Consider the following 21900-nt stretch of genomic DNA (forward strand, 5'->3'; position numbering starts at 1 on the left):
GTACTTTTCTAAGTTGTCTTCAAATAGTCATAATTAATCAAAACACGTTTACTTATTATTGTAAGGCCTCGTCTGATTGGCCACATAGAGTTGGGTGAGATAGGTTTTTTTATGTGGTTTTGCATGATATGTGTGATAGGCCTTATCTGAGTATGATGTTTGATAGCCCTGATATTGTTTTTAGGGTTTCTTTTATTGTCTTTGATTAGGCAATAGAAAATGTATGATAAGATGTTAAATAGTCTGTTTTGTCCTCATAATTTTACTCAATACCCCATTTTGTCCTTGCAGCCCTAAATAGAGTGTATTCAAGTTTCCGCCCAAATCATTCCCGCGCCTCGCCGAGAACCACGTTGGTGACGAACGACCTCGCAGATATCAGGAAAAAGGCATTCGAACTACTTAATTCCCATCGCCATTCGCCCTAATTTTCATATCGACAGGTATGCATTCCTTCGAACCACTTAATTTACAATGATTAACCAAGTTGATTGCTGTGAATGTATGAAATCTGGGTTCATTTGGCCTTCGTTGGAATTTATTGCTGTAAAACTGTATGAAATCTGGGTTCATTTGAGCGGTGTTTATACTTTCTCCAATGTTGGTGTTTGATTTTTTGGTATGTTGGTGTTTGAGCGATTGTATAGGATTTATAGTGCATTGTTGCTTCTGCCGCTTGGTAGATTTTGGGTGTTATGGCCTCTCAACACCATGAAGTTAGCGAGAACGAAGGAAGTCCAGAGGGTAATGTTGTTCTTGATTCATGTAATCGTTTACTATGGTATGTATACTCAAAAATTCGAGATTCATCAGTTGTTTCGCGCAATAGGTAGCAACGACTTCTATCCGAATAGGAACTCAAAAGCTGACAGGTCTAGACGCATATGGTCGGTCCGTGAAGAAGAGATCCTAATGGCAACTCTAAAGGAGTTGGCAGCTAATGGATGGAAATCCGACAATGGGTTTCGCTCTGGTTACCTGGTACGCGCGAGGGAGGCGATTAAGCGTGAATTTCCAAATACCAATATCCTCCCACACCCGCACATCTACTCCAAAATAACTACTTGGAAGAGGAGTTATGGATCACTAAAGATGATGCTAAACCACAGTGGCATTGGCTTCAATTCGGATGGTACATACCGAATTGAAGCCGATGATGAACAGTGGGCACTTTTTTGCAAGGTATGTATAGTTGTATTTGATATTTGGTTTGCAAAATGGTTTTTTTCCCTGCGTGCCTACTGCTTAGGATTCATAACATTGAATTGATCATTGCTTATATAAATCTTCATTTTATAGCAAGGTCCGTAATGTGCTATTTGCTTTGGAGTTTGGAAAATGTTTTTTTTTTCTCTATGCGTGCCTACTGCTGGAGTGATCAGTGCGTTTATAAATCTTGATATGTTTGCTTTGGATGTTTGTACCCAGAAAGACAGACATGCGAAGTACATGAGGAACAAATCGTGGCCTCAATACGAAGACTGGAAGGAGGTGTTTGGTCAGGACCGTGCGGATGGTGAACGTGGTATAGACGTGTCTGCTGCTGCGGGTACAATATACGGCCAACAAAATGAAGTTCCAGTCGATGAGCCATTTCCCCCCACATGACGTTTGCAGAGCTATTTCCTGGCAAGCCAATCCCCGACGGGATCCTTCCAGACATGATAGCCGACAGCCAATCTGTAACAGAGGGTGGAGTGCCTGGATCTGGTGCTGGTGTTGATGTCGGGACAGTTTCGGGGGCGGGGGTGCGTCAACCACATGCCGTGGGGGCTGCATCTGGGTCGGGGTCCGGTCCAGAACAAAAACTAACTAAGAAGGTGATGAAGAAGCGAAAGGTCGAAGACAAGATGGACGGCGTGCTAACGCTCATGGGACAGCTTCACAGCGATACTAATGATCGTTTGACCGAGATTTCGAAGAGAATAGGATACGAGTTCGATCTAAGCAACAAGCGGGCTGAGGTCTTTGACCAACTGAAAGGTCTACCCGGCTTATCTCTTAAGCTACAATTCTATGTGAGTAAGAAGCTGGTCAAAGAACCCGAGCTACTTGACCTGTTTCGGGGGTTGCCGGTCAAAGAACTCTCATATAATTCCAAATACTATGCACCATTTGTTGTATAGACACCTGACAGCATGCGTTTATGCATTGAGGCAGTGATGTGGCTTATCAAATCCATGTGTTGCAACAGTGACAATTGTGGTTGAGGGTGGTTAAATAAGCTAGTACAATATCGAGAGCACCCATCCACATTTCACCAAACATTCCCTGCGTCTATGGATTACCCTCGGTTCCCTTCGTTCATGAAGAAAATCTCGATAGAGCACTGCCTGACTGAGTTGGTTAGTTCTTCATCCTTTTTCGTATGTACTTGGTTGTTTTATATCGTATGTTGGTTGTATTGAAGTAGGTGGGTCGTTTATTTGCAGCGCATACCACCAGAATTTGTATCTCTGCATGGATCACGGCTAATGTTTGACTGTCGTCTAGTCATGTCGTGTGGAAGGAGTTGGCCCGTGAGACTCCTGAACATTGCGAGTGGTTGCCATTTCCACACTGGTTGGGCTGAATTTCGTCTCGCGAACAACATTATTCACGATGACGTCCTTACATTCACTATGGTTGATGCGGGCATATTCCATGTGAAGCGCTATAACCCGAGGACGGGATGTCCTCGACTCAGTGATTTACAAGGTCAATTCCCGTAGACCAACTTTAATCTTGTTAGATATATGGTTGCCTATGTATTTAATTCTTTGCTATGCATTAACGTCGCAGAGGAAGGTGTATACGGAGACTCGGAACACAGTTGTGCTCCGGACGTGGAAACGTCAGATGACTATGTGCCATCGGACACGGATGGGGGAGACTCATCCGATGAGGAAGAGTATGTGCCGGACCCCGGGGTTTTAGCTGATGATGGTTGCCCGACTTTCACTGTAACTTTGGACAGCTCAAACATTTCCCGTTCTCTAGAGATTCCGATGGCGTTTTGGCGTCGCCACATTCGGATGATATCACTGCAAGATCCGGTTTACTTCAACGTCAACGGAGACTCATGGTTCATTGTTCTTGACCACAGTGCCACCAAGATTTGGTGAAACGTGGATGGCGACGTTTCAAAATTGCCAACAACATTGTTGTTGGTACGCGCTGCCATTTCAAGCTCATTGATCAGATTGACGTCCAGTTTTATGTGTGGTTTGATCGGCCTTAATAAGTATTAGGAATGATGTGAAACTATTTTACGTATGGAGTATGTAATAGTGGGTGCAATATGTGTTTCGGCTTTGTCGAGGTGATTAAATTACACCAAATTTTCAGTTAGTGTTGTTATTACAGTCGATGTTAAGTTAATATGTTGCCGCCTGTGTATGTGATGTGATTAACTCGAATATCAAACTAGTTGATGTCTCCCATCTATCAAATTGTATGCATCAAATTCTAATATTGCAATATCGCAAGTACGAAACTTGAAGTAACAAATACTAATACAAAATAATGTCTCCCTTAAAACAATTAAGCACCAAGTCTTAAAAATTTGATGTCTCTCTTCTGTGGAAAAATGTCACGTTACAACAGAGTAGAAAATTGTTTAGAATTCATACAAGCAAACGAGTAATACATAGAACAATCTATCCAAACTACAAACCGATTTAAGGAAAGCATAACTCAAGAATCAATTTCAGAACAATCGGACTACCTATCCATTATTTCTTTCGGCCCACATTGCCCTTGCCAGATCATCCCTTTTTGTATTCCATATTGCTGAGGGTTCCACACTGCTGATATTATCACAAACCAACGGAGGCTCATTATCACTTTCGTCATCACAATCCTCGTTTACCAACTCAGCCTCCACAGGATCAACCACCATCTGACTTCGTATGTAATTGTGAAGTAGAAAACATGCGATTATTAGGCCGGTTTGAACGTCTATCGGGTAAAAGCTTGCTGATCGGAGGATACCCCATCTCATTTTCAGCACGGCAAACGATCGTTCGATGACGTTCCTCGCCTTAGAATGTCTGAGGTTAAAAAGCTCTGCCGCATTCTGGGGAGCTTGCCGTCCGACGCCCCATTCCTTAAGATGGTATCGAACTGCTTTATAAGGAGTCAAGAAACCTTCAGCGTTGGGGTATCCATTGTCACATAGGTAGTAGCAACCTGTAATTGGATACCATGTGTTATCAGAAAACTTGCTACGAATTCAAGTGATATTAACTGAACCAACTATATGAAACTTAACTTTGGGAACTTTGAGGCCTAATGGTCTGCTGACAGCATCTCTTAAAATCCGCGAGTCACCCGCAGAGCCCTCCCATCCGGGTAATAGATAAATGAATCTGAGCTTAGGGTCACACACGGCCAATGTGTTGGTAGTGATGTGGCCTTTACGATTACGGTACCGAGGAACATCAGCAATGAGAACACGCACATTGATATAAGTACCATCCAAAGCACCAAGACAACCTTGTATATAGATAACAAAAACAATCAAGCATTATAACGAAGATTTAAGGAAGCATTACAATCTGTATATGTACCTTGAACCATTTCCACCTACGCTCAGGGCAATCTTCATCTATGGGGGTGGGCTTCACCAAAAAAATACTATGTAGTGTGAGAATACCACGGAGTATAATGTGTATGTACTTTGACACAGTCTGAGACGACCGCATGAAATTATGCCCAACGATGCGAAATTTCTTGTGATGTGCTAGCACACAAAGGAACATGGCTACTTGTTCTTCCACACTGACTAGTCTTTGATCAATTAATCCTACCCGGTCCCGGAGAATGCGACATAGACGCCCAAAGGTGTTCCTATCCATCCGTAAATTATCTACGCATGCCCTATCTGTTACACGCACTAGTCTATCCAGCTGAAGTACATGAGCCGGAATAGAATCTAAAACCAATGACTGATTTAGACGATCCCAACGTTTACGCTTGCGGTTTTTAGGGCAAATCAATGATATCATCAAAGAGATCAGCAGCAGGTTAATTTGATAGTTGCGTATAACCTCTTCAAGCAAAATCAACACGGTCGTCATGTCATTTTGTGTATATGAAACATGATCAAGCCGTCCATAATAGACAATGCAAACTTCAATTCGAGTTTTCAGATTCCTAGTATAAACTTACACAGCGAAGGCAATCGTTTGAAACCTTATACCTACCACTTATTTCTATCACAACAACCTATACTACAAGCATCAACTAGAAGGTGCATATACCAAAAAAATTACCAATTCGTATTACGTTCAATCCATATCACAGAAAAGATGGAAACATACACATTCAGATCTATTCAAATGCGTAAACAATGGTGCGTTATGGAATTCACATACCTCACCGAAATCCCCTCCATTATCCATTGACCGCCGGTTACACTATCGAAAAAAGTTTGCTGCGCGATTCCGATGAAAATAACAAACACACCAATTCAATGTTTGCAATAAAGGGTCAATTATGCAATTAATGAACAACTGAATCGAAATTCTTACCAATTAGCCGTCTGAATTCGAGCCTCACCACAAATCAAGAGCACGCTGAACTTCAATTCGAACAACCCTTATTTTATAGCCTATAATCCCACAACACCACATACAATCGGCAATATGCGGGGTCTTTTAGACAATCCGACAATCGGGAATGACGGCATAAGGCGTATCGGAGCCGATAAGCCTGATACGCATACCCCTAAAAACTGTGTTCGTATCTTAATGCGGCCCGGGTTGGTGGTTGTATCCCGGGTCGTTGTGCAACACTGTCAGGGCAATCAAACTCTAGACAAGCCCAAGATAAGAGTGCTTATCTCACCCTATCAGGCCAATCAAGCGAGCCCTAAGGTGAAGAACTGTGTTAAGCAATCAGTACAAGACGCAACACTAGGCATCTGGAGAAAACTCATTTTAAATCAAATGAAATTGTTCAACTTCTACATATAGTTTATAGCTTTCATGTATAAATCGCTTAAACTATACAAAACACACTAAATTAAGATTGAAGCATATGTAGGTGTATATAATATATACACTCGTAGTTGAATCAGAGCTACAATTGTTCTCATTTATAAAACTAAGAACTTACGATCCCTTCCCTCCTCTTTCAGTTTATGCACCAACTATGTGCACCACGAAGAATGTCCATCATCTATTTACCTGAAATTTACGACTCATCCATGAAGACGGCCCCATGTCCATTAGCTTTCAAGAACATCTTCAACAGGAGAGATATTATAGCTATAGTAAGCCCGAAAGCAGCCAGTGTGAACAGACGGTCGTCTGCTGGTTTATGAACCCTATTTTCTGGCTTATGCAACACTTGCTCACTAGTTGTGGGCGCGGTAGGAACTGGCCTCGACGACTGAGCAACATTTGCCTCAGAAGGAGTTTCATTGGGTTCTTCAACGATTCCATTCTCTTCAGATGGGTGGGAAGGGGCTTCTGTAGTTTCCTCAACAATGTCTTGGGGAATCTGCTGAATTTCTCCGCTGTCTATTTGTTGTGCTTCAGAATTCACGTTGCTCTGAGGCAGCGACTGTGCTTTGCTCAGCATGTATTCATGAATCTGAGGTACGTAGCATTGAGTTAGAGAAGTATGATGGAACAAATATAAAAACATGGGTTAGGGCAAGCATACCTCATCAATCAGCTTTTGTCGTTGTGGAGACCCAAATCTAGGAGCTGATTCACGAGATTTAGTTGCAAGAGCTCGCCTCTCTTCCTTTGGGTAATCTAAGGATCCCAGAGCCCCATTTGGGCTGGTAGGCATAAACGCGATAAGTGCTACCAATGCAGTACGAACTGCAAGAGATTCAAACAGAAGTTCCACATATATAATCAATAGTCAATATAGACGGTGAATATCTGCAAATTGATAAATTTACCATCATGAAAGATAGTACTATCTCTTTATGCGTCAAATATATGAAGTTGTAACTCACAACAAACGTCCCAAAAAAATATCACATATTTCACAAATAGATAAATGCTCCATGAACTAAATAATTTGAATTTGACTAGTTTACACAATTGTGCATCCAAATATCCTGGTTCAAATCTGATAGCACAACATAAACTTGCTAAGCTACAATCAGAAGATGCTTTCAATAACCGGGCTTTCACTACCTAGTTACATAAATTCATGCACGAGCTGAAGTTCTGGACTACCATAAATATCTTAATCATGAACATACCACTCCAGGACGGTTGCCAGTGCTCAGGGTGATGATTGAAATGCTCAAGCATATCTTGGTCTGAGTTTCGAATCGACCATTTGGCTGGAAAAGAAATTAAAAGATGTCAGACAATATACATAAAGAAGTTGTTCCCGGAAGCAGAAGATTATTTGCTTCAAGTGGTGCTGCTTGAGAATATGATTGATCCTATACCGTCAACAACAAAAACGAAGGCGGCTTAAAAGGGTACTCGGAAGGCAACTGAATTCTTCCGTGATATATTCCTCCCTCAAACTCCGAGTCTCTTGGCCCCCTAATAGCAAATTGCCATTCAAATATATTCTCCTGGCAAAAAAAAAACATGGGGGATTACTTCAAAAGTTGGGACAATGAAATAGCCAAGCAACCAACTGAACACAGCATCATGAACTATTGATAAGAAGAAGTATTCATAATGCCATCAAAAGAGACTTATAATTTACCAAATCACGTGTTCCTGACCTAAAAGGCTAAAACAATGTATAGTTCATTTATCAAATTAAGTTATATTCGCATCGAGGAATCATCAATAGGTAAAAGGAAATTGATGAATGAATTCATATCGAAGTAATAAATATCCCTAAGCCGTAAAAACGTATTGGAAATTTCACCGATAAATTTTACTCCATAAATTATTCATTGGATAATTCTTATAGAGAATTCATCAATGCGACACATTCAGAGATCGCAATACATTGTAATTCTCAGAGAAAATTGAGCTGGAGATGACATCGGAAATTCACGAGGGAGATCATTGAATCGAATAATATTATTTTTTCGATGGATATTTTCCTAACAAAAATTAAAAGCGAACTAAATAAAACAAAATAGTCATCTCCACGAAAAGAATCTAGCTGGATACATAATGTAAATTTCAACGAATCAAATATGAAATGAACACAATAAATCCTCAATAGGGGGAATTCAATACCTCGAGTGGAAGGCTGACGAAATCTTCAGAAGGATTTGATTGCATTTCCTTCACCTCCTGCAAAATCCTCTTCACCGCGGGATTCTTCCGGTTATACTTATCTTCCGCCATCTGTCTTCAACGGCAGATCGCACCTATCACGAATGAAGAGACGAAGAATTTCTGCAAATATGTACGGGATTTGGATACTTACAACAGATGACGCATGACGTCGTTTCAGCATTTCGTACGTGTTGGATATTTATCGGCTGTTTACTGCATTTTCTACGGTGCGGTTCATTGCGGTTTGAACTGAAGTCGCTCATCATTTATATCCATATTGACTTCAACGACTCCATGGATATTGTAGAGGAGTAACGATCCGCCTTTTTACGGGTTCGGGTTCGGTATATCCGTGGTTGAACACATAAAAAAATTTAATTAAAAAATGTTATAAAAATAATTACTTATTTATCTTTTTTTTTAATAAAGGGTAAACTACTTATTTTTGTTGAAAAAAGTAAAATACTTTTTCAAATTCCTTTTCATTCCTTTTATTGCGTAGTGCATGACCTTAGATTATTGGTAATGCTAGACAAATATTGGGGTCAGAGTGCTCTAGAGGTAGGCATGCACAAGGGTCGGGAACCGCCGGTTCCGGGCCCGAACCGGCGGGTCAAGGGTCGAGAAATCCATGAACCTGAACTGGCCCGCCTAGCTCCCGGCGGTTCCGGTTCCGGTTCAAAAAACCGGCGGTTTACGCGGCGGTTCAAAACCGCCGGTTTTCGACTTGAACCGCCGGTTCCGGGCCGGTTCGACGATTTTTTTTTTTTTGCATTTTTCAACTTTTCAATTTTAATCAAATTACATTACACTTTTCAACTTTATTTTTGTATGAAATGTGAGTAAATAAAATTGAAAAAAATGCTAAAGTTGCAATTTTATTGAAATTGCATGTTTACAAATTACACGTTACAAGTTACAACAATTACAAATTGAAAACATATGGCGGTCTTGAAGTCTTAAACAAAATTTAAATACAAATGAGACTACTAGTGAAGAACTAATTACAAATGACAAGAAACGACGTTGAAGTTCTTAAACGTATAAGTGTATTATATATATACTCTTAACCGGCGAATAAGATCTTTCTACATAACTAAATTAAGGACACCTTTAGCAATTCAACTTTAAATGTTGAGTTTCGTCTAACAATCAACAATTATAGTAGAATTGTCAAAAGTTTCCCTCATTTAGCCGTATAGAGAAATATACTTCATCGACTAGAGTATATACAAATACAATTATGTAATTGTATTTGCATATTTTTAAAGTAGGAATTAATGGGGAAAAAAAAGAAATAAAAGAAAAAGGACTTGAGCTCAACTTAAATTAAAAATTTAAGTTGAGGTGCCTACGTATCCCAATTGCTCATTTGCATTAGGGAATCAAAGTCCACGTAGTTCTCTTACCTTACTTACCTATTTGGCTTGGCCGGCGGCGGTTGACGGTTGGCCTAATCTTCATCCCCGGTGAATTCATCTTGTGATCCCTCTTGACGATCATTCCAATCATTTTCTTGTTCTCGGACGTCAGCTTTGGCCCAATCATCAAGTAACATCACGGCTTCCATATTTTTTGCCGAGAGCTTACTTCTTGATTCATCCAAAACGCGCGAGCCAATACTAAAAGCGGACTCGACGGCGACGGTGGAAGCCGGAACAGAAAAAATCTCCTTGGCCATTGAAGCAAGGATGGGAAAATCTTTCTTGTGGGTTCCCCACCAATCGAGGACGTCGATTTGGGCGGGTTCGCCACGGTTTGCGTCAGAAAACCGCCGGTTTCTGACCGAAAACCGGCGGTTTATGACCGGTTTTGCAGGCCTAAACACTGACCCTACGACCTAGTCTCTGAAAAGTTGCCAGAACCGTCGGAAACCGGCTCCCGAACCGCCGGTTTACCCCTCAACCCAGCGGTTTACCCCACAAACCGCCGGTTCCAACGGCTATCCTAAACCCCTACGCGAACCCTACGAACCCCTAACCTACGAAACACTGTTCGACCCTTTGAACCGGCGGTTCGAACCGCCAAACCCCCGGTTTTGAACCGCCGATTCACGGTTCAATATATTGCCGAACCTGAACCGGCCCTTCCGACCCTTCAACCCGCCTGCTGGTTCAAACCCCCGAACCGGCGGCCAACCGCCGGGCCGGTTTGTGCATGCCTAGCTCTAGAGGCATATGGGATGTCTGATCCAGTCCCCTCGCGCTATTGAGAGAAGGAAGGGGTCTGGCAACTCTGGCCGCACCGCCCACTTCGAGAGAAGTATAGGCGCATGCAGTGGCGGATGCAGGATTTTTATAGTGAGGGGTCCAAATTGCTTTTAATAATTGTTGCATACAGTAATATTGGCAGCGCCAAAATAATTGAGAAATATATTTATTTTAAAGTAAAAAATATCACTTCAAATTATATTTGCTAGTAATATTATAATAAATATATTAATATGTATTCCCTCCGTCCCATAATAATTGTCACTCTTTTCCATTTCGATCCATCCCACAATAATTGTCATACTTTATTTTTATCATAAATAGTAAGTAGGTCTCACATTCCAGGAAATCACTCCACTCACATTTTATTATAAAACTAATATAAAAAAATGAGTCATACATCCCACTAACTTTTCCAATCAACTTTTCTTTACCTTTCTTAAAACTCGTGCCCACAATAAGAGTGACACTTATTGAGCCACGGAGGGAGTATATTGATTGAGCTAAACATTTATTTTTTTTAATTTAAATTATAAAGATTGTTACTGATCTTGTAATAATAGTACTAATATTTATACAAATGAAGAATTAAATAAAAATTATTAAATTAAAGAAATATAATAATTCTGTTAACCAAAGTTAAAATCAACTTTTCTTTACCTTTCTTAAAACCCGTGCCCACAATAAGAGTGACACTTATTGAGCCACGGAGGGAGTATATTAATTGAGCTAAACATTTATTTTTTTTAATTCAAATTGGAGGGAGTATATTAATTGAGCTAAACATTTATTTTGTTTTAATTTAAATTGTAAAGATTGTTACTGATCTTGTAATAATAGTACTAATATTTATACAAATAAAGAAGTAAATAAAAATTATTAATTTAAAGAAATATAATAATTCTGTTAACCAACGGTAAAATCACACAAAAAGCGCTGCCGAAAGAATTTGGGCTCTTGACCACCATCTTGCAAGACCAGCTGGCCAACCACCACATTTTATTTTTCCTTCTATTAGTATAGTGTATATATAGTAAAATCGTAAATTGTGCATTAAACGTTACGAACCAGCAGGGTTATTTGTGTTCGGGCCGTGGCCCGGCCTGGTGACCGTCCTGTGGCCCGGCCTGGGCGCGCGTTAAACGGCGCGGGACGTGACGCGTTGCGGCCCGGCCCAGGGTTATTTGTGTTCGGGCCGGGCCGCAACCTTTTTTTAATTCGAAATTTTGTGTCAATAAATACGAACCTTTTGTGCATCACTCTTACGTGCATTCCATTTCAATCCTCTATTATACCATTTGTTTCGGCGTCAATTGATTGGTTCAACAGCGATGAACGTTAGATGGACGAGTTCGTTAACTCACAGAATTGGTACATACCGGGGTCGCCACCATCGCAGCCGACGCCTAGTCCGGGAGTCGGTAGCAACGTCGACGTAACATCGCCGGTCAACATTGAAGAGTTCGAGCTCAGTGAGATGGAGGCCGCCCAGGAGCGGGGCAAGGGCAAGGTTGGCGAGGAGGATGGGCCGAAGAAGTACAGTCCGGAAGATACAATGTGGCTTGCGAGGAACTACGTCGACGTCGCCGAGGATCCTATCATCGGCAACCAGCAGACCGGCAAGGCTTTCTGGGAGCGGATTGCGCAAGCATTGGGGCCGGGTCCAGGCGGATATGAGCAAGTGGAATGGAATGTGGGCCAACGTAGTCCGGATGTGGCTGAGTGGGCACAGCGAGGCGGACCTCGTCGAGAAGGCGAAGGATGCGTTCTTCACTGACGGGAAGAAGGCCTTCAAGTACTTCGAGGTTTGGAAGCTCGTCGAGAAGAGCCCGAAGTACACCAGCGGTGCCGAGCCGACGACAACTGAGGCGGTGAAGAGAACCAAAGTTTCCGCCTCCGGAAACTACTCTTCGAGCGAAGGAGGTCCGGCGATCGACCTCAACGTGACGGACGACGACGGCTTCGGCTCCTCTCCTAGCATTCAGAGCCGTCCGATGGGAACAAAGGCGGCCAAGAGGAAAGCAAAGGGGAAGGCAACTGCGAGCAACTCCGCTATGGTGCCACCGCCGATCAATCCGTCTCTGGATAAGATGTCCGAATCTTTGTCGGAGATGAGTGTTACATGGCGGATGAACCAGCTGACGGAGTTGACATCGAGGGATTCTTCGACGATGTCGGAGTTCGATCTCGAGTTGCACCGTGAGATGATCGCCTACTTTCGCGCCCAAATGAAGAAGTAGTAGTCGTGGCCGCCCGGGTTTCTAGTATTTTAAATTTGCTTCGTCTAGTAATGTAATGTTAATTTCTAATGAACAATGCATTTTCCCGGTTTCAATTTTTCAACGAATTGCGTTTACGAGTTACATATGTTGAAGTTGTGAATAGTGTCATTTATTAGTTGCGGCCTGCAGGGTTAGAGCAGTTGGGGCCTGGGCCGCAACTGTAGAGGAATGATGACGTGGAGGGGAATTGGGGCCGGAACTGGGGACGTGGTTATTCATGCTCTAAGGACCCCATGTCTCCGCATAGATCCGCCCCTGGTCGCATGAGACTTAGGTTTGATATATATGCGTTCAGTCTGCGCGTTACAATGCACTCGACCGCACCAAAAATAGGATGGGATGGATTGAGTGGATGAGTGGGGTTGATTTCTTTTGTTTTTTAATTCCAAAATTATTTATACCATTCAAGATATATTAAGTCTTTAGTAAAATATTTGACATATGAAATCTTCATACTTTGATCATTCAAGATCTTTTTGTGCTTTAGAGCATCCACAACCGTGCTCTTACCAGCGGCACGGTTGTGGGCCCGGGCGGGTACTATTCATGCCTGCTCTCTGGCAAGAGCACAACACCCACAACTGTGCTCTTCCGCAAGGACGAGCACAATTAATATAAAATTCAATTACACAAAAACATTTTCATAATACTAAAATTCATTAAAAAAAACACAATAAAAATAACAAATTACAAATAAAATAAAAAGACATAATTAAAATCCTAAAAATTAAAAATTACATAATTAAAATACTAAAAATTAAAAATTACATAATTAAACTCCTAAAAATTAAAAATTACATAATTATTGGCTAATATAACCCGAGGAAGACTACGCATCCGGCGGCACCAACCCCAATTGTTTTTGGAGACCCAATATCATGGACTCGTGCGTTTGAAGTTGCGTGGGGGTCATAGTTGACCTATCGGCCATATTGAGTTGGGCCAAAAGGGCCCACAACGAGTTGTTCGGGGGTGGAGGTGGAACATAGGGTGCGGGTTCGGGAGCAGGGGCAGATGGAGTCGCGGCGCGACGTCGTTCGGCCGCCGCCTTCTTCCTACCTTGCGGTCGGCGTCGGGAACCGCTTGGTTGGGCATCGGGGCTACCCAAGTTAGCTTCGGCGAGTTGGCTAGCCACTTCTTTGCCGGCGTCGGATAGGGATGCCGACCGTGAGCGTTTGGAGGAGCCGCTAGAGGAGGATGTTATGCCTCCCTTATACTTCGGGTGCGTCCGCGTCTCCTGCCAAACGTTAAGATATTTGAACGACTTACCGTTCATGGATTGGTAGGTGCTCAGCGAGGCGGTGATGATGTCGACCTCGCTTTGGCCGCTCCCGGCATTCCGGGACTCCTGGATGAAATAGCCGTTGAACTTGCCAATTTCTTCGTTGGCTCGGCCGATGCAGTTGCGCACCATACTCTCGTTGCGCTCGATCGTTCCCGGCGGCCGGTGTGCATTGTACCGGCTAGAGACGCGCCACCAAAAGTGATCGCCGGATTGGTTCGTTCCAACCACCGCATCTTCGGAGATTTCCAAGTACGCCTTGAACAATCTTTCCATCTCCGCCGGTGAGTACGGTGTGCGGACACCGGCGCGAGATGGAGGATTCGGCATTTGGGAAGGGGCGCGAGGCCTAGGCTCCGGTGTCCACCCGTAGCGCCCATCGGAGGCACCTTGATCGTCGATTGGGTATGGCCGGTAGCCACTCGGAACGCCCGAATCTTGGGTGAGAGGAGGGGCCGAATATTCCGTTTCCGGACTATGAAACAGTTGCGAACCGAACCATTCGGGGTTCCAACCGTGAGAGCCGCTTGGGTTGTCGTCGTTACCGGACATAGTGGTGTTGTAGGGTGTGAGAGGAAGATGAAAATGGATATGAGAGATTGATGATGAGAATTGTGTAGTGAAAGTGTGAATTTTTTGGAGTGAAATTGGGGGTATTTATAGATGAAAGTGTGTATTTTTGGGGTAAAAAAATAAAAAAAAAAATTAAAAAGTGGGGAAAAACGGTTATAAATGGATATAATTTTTTGGGGAAGTGAAATTTTTTTTTTTATTTTTTATCGATTTTTTTAATAAAAATCCGATTTTTAAAAAAAAAAATAAAAAAATGTTTGAAACCAACGGCTATGCCGTTGGCGAATCAGAGACCGCCACGTGTGCGTCCGCTGGCACGGACGTGCTCGATACATCGAGCAGCGCCGTGCCAGCGGCGCGGTTGCAGCGGTGGCGGTCCTTCGCCTTGCCGCTGGCACGGACGGCGGTGGCGCCAACCGCCACCGCTGCGGATGCTCTTAGAGCCTTTTTGAAATGAGATGCAGTTGCTTTTCTACCTCTCTTTTCTATTTCACACAGCCCACAGGACCTTTTTTATGGCATTTCTATCATATACATAAATGTTTGATGTTATTTTTACAATATTAAATAACTAAAAATAGTTACAATTGTTAAAAAAGGTATAATCCAATTTAATTAGACTTTAATGGTTTTATCAACTACTATATGATTATATTTCATTAGTTTTAATTCATCAATTTTATTCTCATATTCCTCCTAATTTCTATCAATATTATCAATATATTTTACATGATTATAAATTTAAGTGTAACATTGCGTAATGGTATACTACTAGGGGTGAGCAAAAAAACCGGAAACCGAATATCCGAACCGAACCAAACCGAAATTTTGAAATTCGGTTCAGTTATTTCGGTTTTTCGGTTCGGTTCGGTTTTGAAAATACAAAAATTTCAGTTTTTCGGTTCGGTTCGGTTCGGGCGAAGAAAAAAACCGAAAAACCGAATAACCGAATTATATATATATATTCTATTAATTTAATATATTATATTATATATAATATATAGTATATTATTTTAATAAATTCTACTATATTATATATATTATATGTATTATTAATTTTATATTATATACAAATATTCTATTAGTATATATAAAATAAAATAAATTACACATATATATATATATTAATATTATATTTATTTTTTCGGGTTTTTCGGTTTTGTTCGGGTTTTTCGGTTTTTTAAGTTCGGTTTTCGGTTTTTCGGTTTCGGTTTTTCGGTTTCGGTTTTTCGGTTTTTCGGGTTCGGTTCGGTTTGGATTTTGAACTAAATTCGGTTTTTCGGTTTTGGTTCGGTTTTAACAAAAAACCGAACCGAAACCCGAATGCACACCCCTATATACTATAACTTATTTTCCAAAAAAAAATTGTACTAATACTCCATTTCATCCTTGAACAAATTAATGGCACAATCGTTTTAGTGGAGTTCTGAACATAAATTGATGTAAGTTGAAATACTTATAATTTTGTACAAATGCTAGAGTGACAAATTTTAAATGTTTGTGTATAATAGAATTGCTAAGATAGATTAGGTACAAAATGCTCATGGATAGAGAGGGTAGTGTAGTACTGCGCTCACTATAAATATGATTACTGTGCAACCTGAAGATTGAAGAGTGAGCACTAGCACATTGAGCTCAAGCAATTGTTTTGTCTCCTTTTCTCCTCTCTGCTCGATAAATGCGCTCCTTTTGAATCGAATTCCAGTTCCATCGCCGGAATTCGCATATCTCCTTTTTATCTAGGGTTTAATCCGACGCTTCTTCGATTCCGAATCAATCGGCCGAGCTGAAACGATGGCGTTTTGGTGGCCGCTGGTAGTTATCGCATTTGCCGTCGCGATCTGCAAGTTCCTGCTCATGCTCATTCCGCCAAATGTGCCTTCGATCGACGTCGATGCCTCCGACAGTGAGTGTCTCCGTTCGCTTTCGTCCTTGATTTGACCTTTGATTCGTAGCGTGTGTGTGTGGCGTGGCATAAATTTGCTTGAATCCTTTCTCATTTGTTAAATATTTAAAGATTGAGATGATGAGCTTAGATGCGGAGTACACTCAGCTCTGTTAGAGCTCATTTTGAGCTACTTATCATAAACAATTGGTGTGATCGTTATTTTCGAGTTGAGCGAGAGTTAGTGTTAATCCTTTAGGCATGGAGACGTTAGTGTGGTGTGGTGTGGTGTGGAGTTGTTCTCTACACAGAGTCACACGTGCACTGTATTGTGAAACTCAAGTCTGCAGATCCGCAGGTCTTTTAGTTCTAATGCTGCGGAAAATCTATTTTCAAACATTTGATAGGAGATGGGAAATAGTAAATGATGATGTGATTTTTGTGTTGTTGGTGGAGATAATTCATATACTCATTACGCATGATTTTGTGATGGCAGTGCTGGACGATGGGAGTCAGACCAAGGAAAACAGCTTCATATATGTAAGATTTACATGTCTCTCTCTGTGCGCACAGACTTATTTGTATTTTCCATTAATATGTCACTATGCACTTCTTCTAGTGATTAATTTTACTGTCAAGAGATTCAATGATTCTAAGGTCTTTTGTGCTAATGAAAATCAGATTATTTTCTGAGTTTCAAACCAGCAAATAATTGCAGTGAGATTATTGTTTATCGTTTCTGAAATTTCTTCTTAATCACGAATGAACAACTTATATACCCAAAGTGGACCTGTATTTACTGAATTTCCACTACGCACGATATATTGTTTTGATTCTACACTACATAAGGTTGTTCCACCAGGCATTCGTACTTTACGAAATATTCATAGCGTGTTGTTGAATTTGAGCGATTCTGACTGCTATCATGATATGCACTCAAACATCAATTCTCATCTGATCTGTCCACCTGTTGCAGATACCCTCAAGGAGACAGACAGACAAAGTCCAATGCTATGAGCCTGCAACAATGAAATATCTTGGCTATTACCCTGCATTGAAGGCTGATGAGGTTTTTTCTGGCCGGATAGTGTTGAATTCACAGCCTTTTTATTATAGACACCTCTCCTTTTTCTAGTCTCTTGCATGCTGATTAAAAAATTTGTTGAGTTTTTGGCCTTTGAACTGCTAAAAGAATTTCTGTTGATTTTATTTTGACTCGTGTCATTAACAAGCTCATGCATACACAGTTAAATTTGAATGAAGATTCGCCCTCCAACCTAGTAATTATTTCTGGGAAACTGTTGAGCTTTTGTAATATGAATATTTTCCTTTTTGGATATAATGTTTGAGATCTTTATTGGATGTATAAAAACTTGTGAGCACATTGCAACATAGTATATGGTACCCTAAAATTAACCTAGTGAAGTAATGTGCTTAGGTGAAAGAGCGTGTAGCACAAGCTAGGAAGGCTCAAAAGGCATGGGCCAAAAGTAGCTTCAAGCAGAGGCGCCAGTTTCTGAGGATACTTCTGAAATACATTATTGAACATCAGGCACTTATATGCGAGTAAGGGTGTCCCTGTTTTTTAAAACTGATAATGATGGAAGTAAGAGCTTTGCAAATTTAATAGAAACTGTTAGGACGGCTGCATATGAAATGTTGACTGGACAGTTGGAATTGTAAGGTTTTAATGTAACACGTAAGTTGAAGTTAGCAATATACTTTTAAAAAAATAAATCAGTAGTTTTAAGTGAGAATGCAAAAATTGTTTCTAATTAATGAAACTTAAACATTATTTGATTCGTCTAGGATATGATTTGGGCTGTGAATTTGTTGGTGAAGTGCATTCAATAAACTTCACTATGAAGATTAAATAGCTCTGACTGCTTAGAATATATAGTTGTTATTCCTAATTTCAGCATTATATCAGGCAAACCACAGTTATATTTTTATGATTACTCCTATTCATATTTTCCTGTTTCACTATTCTATGGACTTTGTTGCTTACTTGTGTGACACTTCAAATAGAGTTTCTTCACGTGATACTGGAAAGACCATGATCGATGCTTCTCTAGGAGAAATTATGACGACCTGTGAGAAAATCACTTGGCTTCTAGCAGAGGGTGAAAAGTGGCTAAAACCTGAATATAGGTACATTACTTTTCCTGTTTTTTCTTTCTTTCTTTAGCGAAGTTAGTGCTTGAGGTTGATCACTTGATCTTGCTTGACACTTTACTTCTATAACATTATGCTTGTATGGCTAGCATTTGTTGTTCTGACGGTCCAACTATATTTACATGTTCTCACCGTCCAACTCAGATTGAATGTTTTTCTAAAATATTCCTATTCCAGTTAAAGTTGTCATTATCTTACTGGCACTTGGGAGCTTAAGACCATGCATTTACATTCACTTTTACCTAATAAATGCAGGTCATGCGGGAGATCAATGCTTCACAAGACCGCCAAGGTGGAATTTCATCCCCTCGGTGTTATTGGGGCCATTGTTTCGTGGAACTATCCATTTCACAACATATTTAATCCAATGCTTGCTGCAGTATTCTCAGGAAACAGCATTGTGATTAAGGTATTTTCTCTTTTCATTTGCTTTTCAGAGGATGTATATTTCTTCAAATGCTCGTGCATATATTACTTCCTTGTTCATGGTTTAGAAACTTCCTTTGAAAGCACCAACTGATTTCATCTAGGATTCTACTTCTGTTTGCTAGTCGAAGTTTTTCCGTTACTTGTAGAATATATTTTCAAATAATTGGAAGACACTCCAACTTCCCAGATGTAGAAAAACTTTATCTCATAAAAGAGTTTCGCTATTAATTGTGGATTTTAGTTATCATTCCTCTGCATCATGTGTTTCTTTCTCCGTACTTTTTTGTTCATATAATTGAACTGAGTTTAATAGTATCACATAACCAATCCACCTAGGGCCTGAATGACTGATGTCAAAACTTGGATCAAGGGCTAAGGGCTTTGATACATGCCTGCACAATATTATACTCTCTCCTATAATGGGACACAACTGATTACAATACGAATACTATGAAACTTTTTTACCAAATACTTTCTCATGAGGATGAGGCTTTTTTATGCTTTAGGTTTCAGAACATGCAAGCTGGTCAGGATGTTTTTATTTGCGTATAATTCAAGCTGCCCTCGCTGCTGTTGGAGCTCCAGAAAATTTAGTTGAAGTTATCACAGGGTATGCTTCTGTAATTTCGTATCCTAGTACAAGCTTGTTCTTGGTTAATCTAATGAGGAGTCCACTTTCCTGCCAGGTTTGCAGAGACAGGAGAAGCTTTAGTTTCTTCGGTTGACAAAATGATATTTGTTGGATCGCCGGGGGTTGGTAAAATGGTCAGTATCTCGTACGAGAAAAATCCTTAGATTTGTGACAAAATTAGATCTATTGTCTTAACTAGATCTGCATAAAATTATTTATGATATTTTCCCCATCACCATCACCATCACCATCACCATCACCATCATCATCTGTGTGTGATACTGCAGATAATGAGAAGTGCTGCAGACACACTGATACCAGTTACCCTTGAGCTTGGTGGGAAAGATGCATTTATTGTATGCGAGGATGTTGACGTGCCTCATGTATGAACAAACAACTATTTTGCACTAGATTTAAGCATTTAGCTTCCACAATTATTCATCTTAAACCTGAACCTACAGTATGCAAGAATTTAATGAGCTACAACTTTTTAGGTGGTTCAAATTGCCGTAAGGGGCGCTCTGCAATCAAGTGGCCAAAACTGTGCTGGGGCTGAGAGGTTTTATGTTCACAAAGACATCTATGCAACATTTGTTGCTGAAGTTGTCAAAATTGTGAAAGCTATTACTGCTGTAAGTCCTACATCCCTGCAGTCATGATTATGTGTGATAGTAAAATATTGATGTTATCCACAAAGATAAGCGTGTTTGAATTCGTTTAATGGTTCGATGTATATCTGATTGAGAATACTTCTTTAGGGTCCTCCTCTTGTTGGAAAATATGACATGGGAGCAATATGCATGCAAGAGCATTCTGAAAAGCTTCAGAGCCTGGTGAACGATGCCCTCGACAAAGGAGCTGAGATTGTTGGTCGAGGAAGTGTTGGGAATATCGGTGAAGGGGCTGTTGATCAATACTTCCCTCCTACTGTGATTGTAAATGTCAATCACACAATGAAACTGATGCAAGAAGAGGTGCTGTAATTTCGTAATAGTTACTGATTGGACTTTTCTCAAGTAAAGGTGTGTCAATGCATTTTAAACATTATATTTTACATGCAGGCTTTTGGACCTATCATGCCGATCATGAAATTCAGTAGTGATGACGAGGTAGTCAAACTTGCTAATGACTCAAAGTACGGACTTGGTTGTGCTGTATTTTCGGGCAGCCAGCGACGAGCAAAAGCAATAGCTTCTCAAATACACTGTGGAGTTGCAGCTATTAATGATTTTGCTTCATCATACATGTGCCAGGTAATGCTACACTATCATATATAGGTGACTTGATATAGAGAGGACTATACTAATCTGAACTCTCATCATCATTTTGTGTTCTCGGATGATTATTATGGACAATGTCTTATATATACTAGTACTAACATTATAATATAGGCTAGTCCACAGATGGATTAATTTTTTTTGAGCTTCTTTAATTGTGTAATCATGATATATACTCGATCATATGTGTTGTCAATCTAACCTATACATCAAAGCAGACACCCCCTTAGATTATAAATGGGTTAATCCACCGTTGGCTTAACTCGATTTTGTTTGTGTCTCAGTCCCTTCCATTTGGTGGTGTAAAAGACAGTGGGTTCGGAAGATTTGCTGGTATAGAAGGGCTGCGTGCCTGTTGTCTTGTTAAGTCTGTAGTGGAGGACAGATGGTGGCCGCTCGTCAAAACCAAGATACCAAAGCCTATACAGGTTAAGATTCAGAAGCAGATATTTGTCAAGAAAAAATGATTTTCTGGGCTCATCTTGACTTCTTTTGTCTACCTATCTATGCACAGTACCCCCTCTCAGAGAACAGCTTTGAGTTTCAAGAATCGCTTGTGGAAGCACTGTACGGTTTGAATGTCTGGGATCGTCTACGGGCATTGGTGGACGTGCTGAAAACCCTTTCTGAACCCAACGGTCCAAAGAGCAATAAAAGAGTGGACTGAAAATGTGTGGAGCAACTCAATATTTCCAAGGTTTGTCTTAAATCTTCGCACTGAGGCAAAATTGGTCTTTCTTAAATGGACTCAGTTCTGGTGGATTTGAATGAGAGCTTTAGTCTGTATATTCTGTTCTGCCACTGATATAAAACGCTTGGCTCTTTTAATAACTTTCCTGTAGTAGAACGCATCTCATATTTCCTCTATTGCGTTTTTTAGTCATTAGTTTTTACCCTTTCTTTAACTTCTTATATTTTAGTTTAATTTTACAACTAGTACTAAATTACAGCCATC

The 21900-nt window shown here is 40.6% G+C and overlaps 4 protein-coding genes and 1 pseudogene across 6 annotated transcripts; 3 read left to right on the forward strand and 2 right to left on the reverse strand.

Moving 5' to 3' along the window:
• The first annotated feature begins 389 nt into the window (after window positions 1-389).
• LOC121796069 lies at window positions 390-1640 on the forward strand. The gene is made up of 4 exons (XM_042194783.1): window positions 390-443; window positions 684-744; window positions 830-1182; window positions 1429-1640. Exons 2-4 carry the CDS (start codon window positions 696-698, stop codon window positions 1606-1608), a joined length of 582 nt encoding a protein of 193 aa, XP_042050717.1. The 5' UTR covers window positions 390-443; window positions 684-695; the 3' UTR covers window positions 1609-1640.
• A 563-nt stretch (window positions 1641-2203) lies between these two features.
• Window positions 2204-3181, forward strand: LOC121796067 (B3 domain-containing protein REM20-like). Its single transcript, XM_042194782.1, has 3 exons — window positions 2204-2345; window positions 2433-2697; window positions 2782-3181. Exons 1-3 carry the CDS (start codon window positions 2280-2282, stop codon window positions 3102-3104), a joined length of 654 nt encoding a protein of 217 aa, XP_042050716.1. The 5' UTR covers window positions 2204-2279; the 3' UTR covers window positions 3105-3181.
• Window positions 3182-3565: 384 nt separating this feature from the next.
• Window positions 3566-5756, reverse strand: LOC121796064 (protein ALP1-like). 3 transcript variants are annotated; one of them, XM_042194780.1, is made up of 5 exons: window positions 5514-5756; window positions 5358-5416; window positions 4551-4601; window positions 4252-4476; window positions 3566-4170 (listed from the first exon to the last, which is right to left on the reverse strand). In XM_042194780.1, exons 3-5 carry the CDS (start codon window positions 4558-4560, stop codon window positions 3707-3709), a joined length of 699 nt encoding a protein of 232 aa, XP_042050714.1. In that variant the 5' UTR covers window positions 4561-4601; window positions 5358-5416; window positions 5514-5756; the 3' UTR covers window positions 3566-3706. The 3 variants fall into 3 exon arrangements, with proteins under 3 accessions (XP_042050714.1, XP_042050712.1, XP_042050713.1); XM_042194778.1 differs by having other exon boundaries at window positions 4252-4477; window positions 4551-5081; XM_042194779.1 differs by having other exon boundaries at window positions 4252-4477; window positions 4551-5081; window positions 5358-5756.
• Window positions 5757-5898: 142 nt separating this feature from the next.
• LOC121796066 lies at window positions 5899-8425 on the reverse strand (annotated as a pseudogene).
• Window positions 8426-16107: 7682 nt separating this feature from the next.
• LOC121796070 (aldehyde dehydrogenase 22A1-like) lies at window positions 16108-21850 on the forward strand. Its single transcript, XM_042194784.1, has 14 exons — window positions 16108-16454; window positions 16930-16973; window positions 17410-17502; window positions 17872-17999; window positions 18462-18584; window positions 18864-19017; window positions 19544-19647; window positions 19724-19802; window positions 19956-20051; window positions 20163-20300; window positions 20427-20642; window positions 20730-20921; window positions 21230-21373; window positions 21460-21850. Exons 1-14 carry the CDS (start codon window positions 16343-16345, stop codon window positions 21610-21612), a joined length of 1776 nt encoding a protein of 591 aa, XP_042050718.1. The 5' UTR covers window positions 16108-16342; the 3' UTR covers window positions 21613-21850.
• The last annotated feature ends 50 nt before the right edge of the window (window positions 21851-21900 follow it).

This window comes from Salvia splendens, chromosome 3 (assembly GCF_004379255.2).
Source record: "Salvia splendens isolate huo1 chromosome 3, SspV2, whole genome shotgun sequence".
NCBI lineage: Eukaryota > Viridiplantae > Streptophyta > Magnoliopsida > Lamiales > Lamiaceae > Salvia > Salvia splendens.